Raw genomic sequence first — 11,708 nt, 5'->3', positions numbered from 1 at the left:
AAGGAACTTCTACCAGGACGTGAAAAAAGAGAAAAGAGGCTATCAACCACGAGTAATATATTGTAAAGACAAGGACGACAACCTGATAGGAGACGAACAAGCAAGAATAAAACGATGGGCAGAATACTTTGAAGAGCTGCTAAACGGACAGGATACACAGCAAGATACGAACGAAACAGTGAACGACTCGGATGACCCAGATGAAACAATAGAAATTGACGAAGGAGAGATCAGAGAAACACTAAGGCAGATGAAAAACAACAAAAGTCCTGGTAGAAACGGAATAAAGGGCGAGATGCTAAAGTACGGAGGAGAAGCAGTAGCATCAGAGATACATCGACTAGTGCTAGAATGTTGGAAGGAAGGAAAAATGCCAGAACAATGGAATGAAGCAGTACTTTGCCCGATATTTAAAAAAGGAGATATTACGAAATGCGGAGATTATCGCGGAATAGCGCTGCTAGACGTAACGTATAAGGTAATGGCCACTTGCATCAACCGAAGACTAAAGCAGCATATGGAAAAAATAGTAGGAGAATATCAAGCAGAATATCAGTTTAGGAAAAATAGATCTACTGTTGACCAGATATTTATATTGAAGCAACTACAAGAAGTACATTACGAGCAGGGAATCAATTTATATCTGCTGTTCATAGACTTTAAAAAAGCCTATGACACGGTTAACAGGAAAGAACTGCTAGAAGCCATGAAAGAACTGGGAGTCCTAAGAAAACTAATAAAACTAACAAAGATGACCCTGCAGAGCACCAGAAACAGAGTCAGGATAAACGGTCTGTTGTCAGAACCATTCCAAGTAAGAACAGGACTCCGGCAAGGAGATCCAATATCAACTAGTTCAATCTAGTACTCGAAGCAATAATAAGGAGAAGTGGCATCCACAGAACGAGCACGATATACGAAAAAAGACACCAAAATATAGCCTTTGCAGATGACGTGACATGTATAACGAGAACAGAAGCAGAAATGAAGAAAATGACAAAAAATCTAATCAGAGAAGCGAAACGAATGGGTTTAGCGATCAACCAAAAAAAAAAAAAAATGGCGACGTCTGATACGGACGTACCTACCAGTGATCCGACAATTTTATTACAGTTAAAGTGTGAAAGATGCAAGAAAGTTGTCACAAATGCGTGCATTCGTTGTGTAAAATGTGGTGTAACGTATCACCGTAGTTGTGCCTTTACTAAAAATGAAAGAACTAAGTGTTTTCATTTTCTTAGTGAAAATGAAATGCAGTGTATTCACCACCAAGTTGATGATCAAGTTGATACAGTTGATGTCGTAACTTTAAATGAAGATGAACCAATGTCACAAGCCATTATTGACTTTCTAAGTAGCAACAAATTTTCGGGAATTCTACGTGATGCAATTGTTGCAGCTACTGCTCCGTTGCTAAACACTATTAAAGAACTTAAGCAAGAACTCTCAGATCTGAAGTCTACTAATATCGATATGATACGATTATTTAATAACTGGCCAGAGAAGAATTTAATAAAATCATCGGATAAGGAGGTTGGTGCTTTATCTGACTTTTTTTTTTTTTAGACGGTGATAGTAAAACTTTTCGCAACGGAGGTCATCGAACTCTGCTGTTTAAAACCCAAAAAACAACGACTGAAAGAACTATAAACACCAACTTGATTTCGGATGTCCCGTCAAATTCTAATTCAATACAATTCAAAACAAATAGTAACTATCTACAAGTTCCGAAAATTATTAGTAATGATGATGGTTCACCGAATTTTAATCTCGAACCAATTATGCCAACGACAAAAACACAGAGTCAAGGGAGCATCTATAACAAAAACACAACATCTTACAACAACAGCATTCTAGTTGATGCAGATGGGTTTCAAACAAAGTTGTCTGGTGAATTAAATACCAATGATGTCAATGATGGGTTTAAGAAAGTGACATATAAGAAAAGGAATGTCAATGTCATAAAAGGTAAACGCAAAATTGATGATAGCATTAAGTTCAAGGCTGCTCCTAAAAAAACCCATATCTATATCGGTAATTTATCAGTTGATTCCAGTAAAGAAGATTTGCAGGAGTATCTTGCTTCTAAATTTCCTAATAAATTATTTGAAATTGAAAGTCTACCTCGTAGGGCAAACGCTCAAAGTATTGCTTTTAAAGTGTCAGCAGTGGAAGGGCTGGAATCTGACCTTCTGCAGGAGGAACTATGGCCAGTTGGGGTTAACATCAAGAAATTCATTTTTTTTCGGATGAGAAGCGAAGGGAGGTCAGTGCCTCTGTGAGCAGGGGTAATCCCATCAACATAACAATCTACTACCAGAAAGTCAGGGGTATTAAAACCAAACTGAAGGACATCTTTTGTGCTTGCTTAACCGAAAATTTTAGTGTCATTATACTAACTGAGACTTGGCTAACTGAGGATGTTTGTGATAATGAAGTGCTTGATGATCGATATGCAATATTCAGGAATGACAGATGTGCTGATAATAGTATTAAAGGTCATGGTGGAGGTGTCCTAATTGCAGTAAGAAAATTCCTATTGTCAACTCAAATACCTTTATGTACGGTGTCCGTTGAACAGCTCTTTATCAAAATCTCTATAAATACTCATACAATTATAGTGGGTACTGTATATCTACCTCCTCTATCTGATCTATGTAAATACTCTAGTCATGTTAAGACTGTGTGTCAAATATGTGAAATGTATAGCGACTGTGATATATTTCTGATTGGTGATTATAACTTACCAAATGTTAGATGGTATCAGGATGATGAATATGTTGGTTATATTCCTTGTTCACTTGGTGGTGAACGTGAAATTTGTATATGTTATAATTTTGTAGCTCTTAGTTTTAGTCAACTTAATGGGTATATAAATGATTCAGGTAATGTTTTGGACCTGTGTTTTACCAATTCTAACTTTTCTCAGATAATGTTATGTGATCCTATCTCTAAAATTGATAATAACCACCCTCCTTTTGTTGTTGATTGTGGGAATTATTGTAATATAAATGAAGGTCATAATTTTGTTGAATATTATTATGATTTTAAGTGTGTACCGTATGACTATTTGAATAATTATCTTGCTACCATTGACTGGCCTGCCATCCTGCACAATAAGGATGTTGATACTGCTGTTGATGTTTTCTATAGTTATTTTTATGCTGCATGTACCAAATTTGTACCGCTCAAATGTAAAACTTTTTCCACTTACCCAGTATGGTTTAACTTAGAAATTATTAAAATTATTAATGCTAAAAAGGCTGCTCATAAATGCTATAAGATTACTAAAAACATGTCCGACTATGCTAGATTCTCTGACCTTAGACAATTATGTAAAATTAAAGTTAGGCATGCCTATGATGATTACTTAACTAATGTTGAGAATGATTTAATAGTTAACCCGAAAAAGTTCTGGAGGTATATACATAATAAATCATCTAATAATCATATTATTTTACCTATGACTGTCAATAATAAATTCCTGCATAACTTCAGTGATGTATGTGAAGCATTTAGTAAATATTTTTCGTCAGTCTATTCGTATAATAATGTATCTAACTTCAGTATTGACTTCAACATTAATTCGATAAATCTTAGTAGTATAAACTTAAATTTTAATGATGTTGCAGGTGCTTTGTCGAGGCTTGATGTAAACAAGGGTGCTGGTCCTGACTGTATACCCCCTAGATTTTACAAAGAATGCAGTTCATTGGTATTATCCCTTGTAATATTATTTAATCTTTCTCTTCAATCCGATAAATTCCCGTCTTCATGGAAAACTGCATATGTGGTGCCTGTGCATAAATCTGGAAGTAAGTCAGTTGTCGAAAACTATAGACCTATCTCAATTCTATCAACACCTACCAAGGTTTTTGAATCATTAGTACATGTGCATGTTACCTCTGCTCTTAAAGGTTTTTTCTCTGATCATCAACATGGCTTCATTAGCAAAAGGTCAACAGTAACTAATCTGTTGCATTACACCAATGACATAACGACTATTGATGCTGGTCATGAGGTACATGCTGTATACACTGATTTTAGTAAAGCTTTTGATAAACTCAATCATGAAATTTTGATTCATAAACTTATGTCACTTGGAATTTCTGGTTCATTGCTATCATGGCTTGTCAGTTATCTTACCAACAGATATCAGCAAGTGAAATGGAATGATTTACTATCTGATTTCCAGCATGTGCCTTCAGGAGTTCCTCAAGGTTCAATTTTGGGACCTTTGCTATTTTTGATATATATTAATGATGTTAGCTGTAATTTTCTTTGTAAATTTGCCCTGTTTGCTGATGACCTTAAAATGTACAGTGTTATAAAAGACGAATCAGATATGAAATTATTGCAACATGATCTTGATTGTTTAACGAAATGGTGTGCTAAAAACTTGATGGTATTAAATCTTGATAAGTGTCAGGCTATTAACTTCAGTAGGAAAATAAAGCCTAATAAACCGTGTTATTTGATTGACAACAAAATTCTGAAAATAAATACTGTGATCAAAGATCTTGGAGTCTTCCTAGATAGCAAATTAACCTTTAAATTTCATTGTGACTTTGTTATCGCCAAAGCAAATAAATTGCTTGGGTGTATTAAAAGGTTTACTAGGAACTTTACCGATGTTCGCACCCTGACTATATTGTTTATTACATTTGTGCGATCTATACTTGAATATGGGTGTTTAATCTGGGCCCCATACTACAGGACTCACGTTGAGAGAATTGAAAAAATTCAGCATAAATTTATAAGATCCATGCTTCATAGGTTACCCACGAATGTAAGTTCTTCCATGGAACTTAGTAGATCCTACTTAGGACTTGATTTATTAGAATCTCGTAGGCTTTTTCTAAAAGTATGTTTCGTTTATAAAGTATTAAATAATCAATATGACGTACCGAATATTATTAATTTACTGCAGTTTAACGTCCCTTGTTATACCCTCAGGTCAGTTCCGTTGTTCTACATAGATTTTTGCCAGTCTAATTATGCGTTACGATCACCCATGAATTCTCTAATGTTTGCATGTAATAGTGTAAGTGATTATGTTGACTTCTTTGCGGACATGTTACCCACTTTTAAGAGAAATATTAGAGCTATATTATTGTAATCTTTTTGAACCATGTGTACCTTGTGTTATCGTTCTTTCCATGTACCGATGTATGCTGTAAAGGCTTTTTGCCGTAAATAAACTATATATATATATATATATATATATATTAGGGTGATTCAAAAAAAAAAAATAATTTTTTTTTTCGTGCAAAGAGGTTCAAAAGTTTCTTTTCAACGTAAAAAAATACCAGTTAAAATTTGAGCTCTTAATATTAATATTAAGACCGTCCGCATCGCGTTTTTCTATTTCCCATAAGAATAACATGGGAAAATTTTTGTTTGCACCTTCTGATTTTTATTGCTAGCCCGTCGTGTGTCGTGAAAAAAATTCAATCACATATTTTTATAGAGAATTGAACGCTCTACAAAAAGTGTCTCCTATGATTGTGCGAGAAACCTGATAGTTGAAGAGTTATTTTAGGCTAAAGTTAAATTTATCCAAATTTTGACGTTTTTGATGCATTACAATAAATTTGATGGTCTTATTGGAATAAATCACCACAAAAATTTATACACATTTTAAATTTAGTTTTTTAAACAGTAATTGTTTATAATTTTATGCTATAATAAGGCCAGTAAAACTCTTTCCGAACATTTTCAGCATCAGTGGGTTAAAAAATCATAGTCAGGTTTCTCGCAAAATCATAGGAGACACTTTTTGTAGAGCGTTCAATTCTCTATAAAAATATGTGATTGAATTTTTTTCACGACACACGACGGGCTAGCAATAAAAATCAGAAGGTGCAAACAAAAATTTTCCCATGTTATTCTTATGGGAAATAGAAAAACGCGATGCGGACGGTCTTAATATTAATATTAAGAGCTCAACTTTTAACTGGTATTTTTTTACGTTGAAAAGAAACTTTTGAACCTCTTTGACACGAAAAAAAAAATTATTTTTTTTTTTTGAATCACCCTAATATATATATATATATATATATAAAACCAAGAGAAAACGAAGTTTATGAAGATGGAAACAAAACAAACCCCAGCAAAACCACTGAAAGTAACTACAGAAGAAGGAACAACATACGAATTCGAAGAAGTAAATAGGTTCAAATATCTAGGAGTAGTAATTACAAACAAAAATGAAATGAACGAAGAGATAGAAGAACGGATCGCGAAAGCAAAAAAGAGTGTAGGAAGATTAAGCAGATTTCTGAGGATTAAGAATGTAACACAACGAACAGAGAAACAAGTATATAAGACAATAGTAAGACCTACAGTCCTGTACGCTAGTGAAACATGGACGCTAACGAACGAAAAGGAACAGAAGTTGGAAGTATGGGAACGCAAGATATTACGAAAGATATATGGAGGTATAAAAGAACTAGACCAATGGAGAAGAAGAACAAACCGAAAGATCGAGGAAATATACGGAGAACCAACAATCACGAAGATAATCAGAGCACAGAGACTAAGATGGCTAGGCCACGTCGGAAGAGCACCAGAGGCAAGGACAATCGGGAAAGTATTAGACCGCCTAAACAGAGGAAAGAAAAAGAGAGGAAGGTCAAAACTGAAATGGATAGACGATGTTCGAAAAGATTTTCAAAACTTAGGCACTGAAGATTGGAGATCCAAAGCAGCCGACAGGAACAAATGAAAAATTATTGTAAAAAAAGCCCAGGGCCTTTAAGGCCTGCAGAGCTGAATTATATATATTATATAATAAATTGACTGATCCATTTTTTTTGAGTCACCCTGTATAAGAAAATCTGTCTAATAAAAATCCGACACGGCAGACAAACGGACAGATAGAAGAACAGACGGACGGACAGACAGACAGACAGACAGACGGAAACGGGAAACCTATTTCTTCGTCCTCTAGGGGTCATGATAGGTCGAGATCGAGAAAATGTATAAAAGTTACTAACATACCTAACATTTAAAGTTAATTACTTGTTAAATGTTCCTCAGAGATTAACCTTACATACTTATATGACTTTTTCATCGTTAAAAGTAATCAGTATTTGTCATAAAGAAAATTTAATTTGTTATTATTTAAAAGTGTGTAATTAATTCATGTTTATCAAATGTTGTATTAATAAAGTGCTTTACATTATAAACAATGAATATTAATTCTGATACGAATAAATCCTCCGTCATGCTACTAAAACCCGAAATAAATGAGAACACACATTTTTTAAAGTCATCGTCTTCCCTTACCGTCGTAACAAACAAAACCTCATTGATAAAAATTTGCTTCTTCACTGCAACATGTAACAAAGTGGCAATGTAATCTTCATTACAGTTTACTAGTATAACAATCATGAATATTAGAGTATATATAACTACAACAATTGCCAAATGTAATATTATCGATTATTAGTGTCTCTGGTATACTTCTAAGTAATTAAACCAAAATGTTTCAGGTAAGTGTATCAAGTTCAACAGTATTGGAGCTCTTGTTTACATTCATCACAATCTCCGTGTTAACATGGTACCTCTACTACCTCTACTGCTTCAACTACTGGAAGAAGAAGGGAGTTCCAACCATCGCCCCTCGATTTCCAGCTGGTAACATCCTGAAACCAATCATAGGCAAAGAAAACCTCTTTGACGCGATTGCTAAATACTACAATGATTTTAAAAGCAAAGGACACAAACACGCTGGCTTGTACTTTTTCAACGGTCCCATATACTTCCCCATCGACCCCGAAATAATAAAAAACATCTTAACCACCGACTTTGACCATTTCATGGACCGAGGAATGTACTTCGACGAAGAAAAGTTCCCTCTTAGTGCCCACTTATTCTCAATCGAAGGCTCAAAATGGCGAAATCTGCGTACCAAACTATCTCCAACTTTCACATCCGGAAAACTCAAAACCATGTACGAAATTTTCGTCAAAATGACCGAAAATTTCATCCGCACCATTGAACCAACAGCTCAGAAAGGTGGCGAAGTGAATATTAAATACGTGTCGGCAAATTTTACAGCTGATTTGATCTTATCAACTGCCTTTGGTTTAGAGGGTAATACCTTAAAGAATCCTGATAATGAACTATCACAAATTGTAACGAAACTCTTCGATGTTCCGACGTGGGACTTTGTTAAAACTGTCATGGTTGAAGGATTTCAGAATCCCGGTAAAATAGTGAAGGCACTTTTGAGCAACAGATCAAAGGAGTACATTTTCACTGAAATCCTCAAAAACGCCGTTAAACAAAGGGATGAAAATAATATCGCCAGGAAAGACTTTTTGTCATTACTGCTTGAAGTTCGGGACAGAGAAGGACTGAGTTTTAACGAAATCCTCGCTCAGTGTTTCTTGTTCTTTTTGGCTGGATTTGAAACGTCTTCACAAACCATTAGTTACTGCATTCACAACTTGGCTCACAACCAGGAAATACAAGAGAAGCTTCGTAGTGAAATTTTTGACAATTTGGGAAAAGATTACACAAAGTACTCTTATGAAGACATTTTCAATTTACCGTATCTGGACCAAGTTTTCAATGGTAAGTCACTGAATTTAACAAAAGAAGCCGTTTTTTGATTATTTTTCTTTGCAGAGACATTACGTTTGCACCCTGCTTTGGGTTTCCTTAATCGAATTTGCGTAAAGAACTACACAGTTCCTGGAACCGACGTCGTCATCGAGGAAGGGACACCGGTTTTAATTCCAGTTTTGGGACTGCAGCGAGATCCTGAGTACTTTCCTGATCCTTTAAAGTTTGATCCCGAAAGGTTCGGTAAGGATCAGTCGCAAGTACCTTTTACTTTTATGCCTTTTGGTGAGGGTCCTAGATTTTGTATTGGTGAGTTATTAGAGGAATCGTTGACACAATTATAGCAATGTTTTGTAGGAATGCGGTATGGCAAACTTCAGGTCAAGTTAGGACTTGCTGCTTTGTTATCACAGTTCAAGTTTCTTCCCAGTCCAAACACTCCAAAGACTATCCAGCTGGATAAATATTCCAAAACACTTGTCATGACGCCTTTGAAGGGGATCACAGTAAAGGTCGAAATGTTGCAAAGTACAGTGAGATCTACAGGTTAACAATTTTTAGTCGTTGTTTTGACTTCTATTAATATTCCAACGACAAATTCTGTTTTCTAAAGATCTAATATTTGTTGCATAGTTTGTTTTTTTTTTGTAAACGATTTAAGATAAATAAAGTTATATAACAAGCTCTCTCGCTATTATTCAAAAAAGAGTTTTCTCAAAAAAAATGTATTTGATTAGCGTACAAGATAGGGATATGTGGACAGATATAAGGTAGAGGTTAAAAAATTGACTTTATTTGTATCGTGATTACGATCTACAATTTTTCAACTCTTACAGTGACCCCTTTGGCCGGCACTCCAGCCAGAGTTTTCGAAAATTTATCAAGTTCAATATATTTGGGTGTGCTTGGACTCGGGAAAAACTTGAACTGGGATATTAAGGCAGCAATGCCTAATTTAGTTTGAAGCTTTCCATATCGCATACCTACAACGACACGAAACATAATTCAGAAAATAAATTATTCCAACTATGTATCATTTACCAATACAAAATCTAGGTCCATCTCCAAAGGGCAGAAAACTAAACGGTACTTGCTTTTGATCTTCATTAAACCTTTCCGGATCAAACTTCAAAGGATCAGGAAAATATTCAGGATCGTGCTGAATCCCTAACACTGGAATCAACACAGGCGTCCCTTTATCAATAACAACATTCGTCCCCGGAACTTGGAATGGTTTGACACAAATTCTGTTGAAAAATCCTAGTACAGGGTACAGTCGCAAGGTTTCTACAACAAATATCCTAAAAAATGTTATCGAACAAATTTACGATCTCACCATTGAAAATTTTGTCCAAATACGGAAGTCTGAACATGTCTTCGTATTTGTATGTCCGAACATCTGGTCCTAGCTCATCAAAAATTTCCTTTCTTAGTTTATCTTGTAGATCTTGGTTGTGAGCCAATTCGTGAATGCAGTAACTAATCGTTTGCGAAGAGGTTTCAAAACCAGCCAACAAGAAAAGGAAACATTGTGCTAAAATTTCATCCGAAGTTAAACCTTCACTATCTCTAACTTCCAAAAGCAAAGACAAAAAGTCTTTTCGCTTAATTTTATCTCCGTCTCTGCGTTTAATCGTGTCTTTCACAATATTTTCAAATAAATGTTCATTGGTGTGATACTCCAAAAACCCTTTAACAATGTTTCCTGGATTTTGAAACCCTTCCATAATCACCGTTTTGAAGAAGGTCCAGGTTGGAATATTAAACAAACTGAGCACGGTGTTCCCAAGTTTGCTTTTAGGGTTCTCCAAGATATTACTTTCCAAGCCGAACGCTGTTGAAAATATAATATCCGCAGTGAATCTTGACGAAAGATATTTTATATTGATTTCGCCACCCTTCTGAGCTATTGGTTCAACAGTTTCCATGAACTTTTCAGTCACTTTTAAAAAAATTGCGTACATGGTTTTGAGTTTCCCGGACGTAAAAGTTGGAGATAACTTGTTCCGAAGGTTTTTCCATCTTAAACCTTCTATGCTGAATAGGTTTCCGCTGAGAGGAAATCTTTCTTCATCGACGAACGTGCCCCTGTCCACGAAACACTCAAAGTCGGTAGTTAATATAGACTTAATTATTTCTAGGTCAATGGGAAAGTAAATGGGGCCGTTGAAGAAGTATAATCCTGCGTGTTTGTATCCCTTTTTTCTAAATTCCTCGTAGTATTTGGCTACTGTTACGAAAAGATTTTCTTGGCCCAGTATTGGTTTTAGAATGTTACCTGTTGGAAAATTCGGAGGGCTAGTTGGAACCCCTTTCTTCTTCCAGTAGGTGAAGCAATACAGGTAGTAGAGGTACCATGTTAATAGAACTACTGTGGTGAATATGCACAGAATTTCTGTTACTGGTGAATTCGACACACTTGGCACGACCATGGTAGTTTGATGAGTATTTTCCACTACACATTTGCTTAGAGATAATTACCAATTGAACCATATTTGATGAAGATAACACACAGTAATTTAATTATAGTAACAAATATTTTCGTTATTGCTTAATATTAGGATTTTTTTTTATCTCAATCTTATCGGATGTGTTGTAGTTCAAGATTAACGTTTAACTTTCAACTATAAATGTACTGAAGAATACAACGTAAAAAAAGTTGGAAAGAACACCTTCGTTGCAGTGGTGTTCTTTTTTTACTTTTAAAAATGAGTAGATTCAAAGTTTATCACATGCTATTTTGACTTAGTAATTATTATTACAATTATTATTATTTATATGCATCCAAATAAATAACAGCTGTAATTCTTTTTCTTGCTATAAAAACCACAATTCATAGCATTCAGTGTAAGCAAGCACATTTGTTATCACAACAAAAACTAATAATTTAATATCGAAGATTTTTTTAAATTTTGACTGGAGGTTTCAAAAAGTTGTCATACGAAGACATTTTCAAGTTGCCATATTTGGAATTTGAAAAAGTCGATTCTTTCAGTTTTTCTTTTATTTAATAGAAACCTTACGCTTGTACCGGCTTTGGTTTTCTTTAATCGAATCTGTGACCCTATGACTGATGTTTTCGTTGAAAATATTATTTTGTCCACATTTCATAACTTCTGGCTCGAGATTTATAA

The 11,708-nt window shown here is 34.9% G+C and overlaps 2 protein-coding genes across 2 annotated transcripts; one reads left to right on the top strand and one right to left on the bottom strand.

Moving 5' to 3' along the window:
- Positions 1-7,437: 7,437 nt before the first annotated feature.
- Positions 7,438-9,125, top strand: LOC135130607 (cytochrome P450 6a2-like). The gene is made up of 3 exons (XM_064058010.1): positions 7,438-8,583; positions 8,638-8,883; positions 8,932-9,125. Exons 1-3 carry the CDS (start codon positions 7,488-7,490, stop codon positions 9,123-9,125), a joined length of 1,536 nt encoding a protein of 511 aa, XP_063914080.1. The 5' UTR covers positions 7,438-7,487.
- Positions 9,126-9,345: 220 nt separating this feature from the next.
- LOC135130396 (cytochrome P450 6a2-like) lies at positions 9,346-11,040 on the bottom strand. Its single transcript, XM_064057772.1, has 3 exons — positions 9,911-11,040; positions 9,616-9,861; positions 9,346-9,557 (listed from the first exon to the last, which is right to left on the bottom strand). Exons 1-3 carry the CDS (start codon positions 11,004-11,006, stop codon positions 9,388-9,390), a joined length of 1,512 nt encoding a protein of 503 aa, XP_063913842.1. The 5' UTR covers positions 11,007-11,040; the 3' UTR covers positions 9,346-9,387.
- Between the last annotated feature and the right edge of the window lie 668 nt (positions 11,041-11,708).

This window comes from Zophobas morio, unplaced genomic scaffold (genome assembly GCF_036711695.1).
Source record: "Zophobas morio isolate AGI-343-1 ecotype UQ-CSIRO unplaced genomic scaffold, CSIRO_AGI_Zmor_V1 ptg000017l, whole genome shotgun sequence".
NCBI lineage: Eukaryota > Metazoa > Arthropoda > Insecta > Coleoptera > Tenebrionidae > Zophobas > Zophobas morio.
This window is presented reverse-complemented; position numbering and strand designations above follow the sequence as displayed.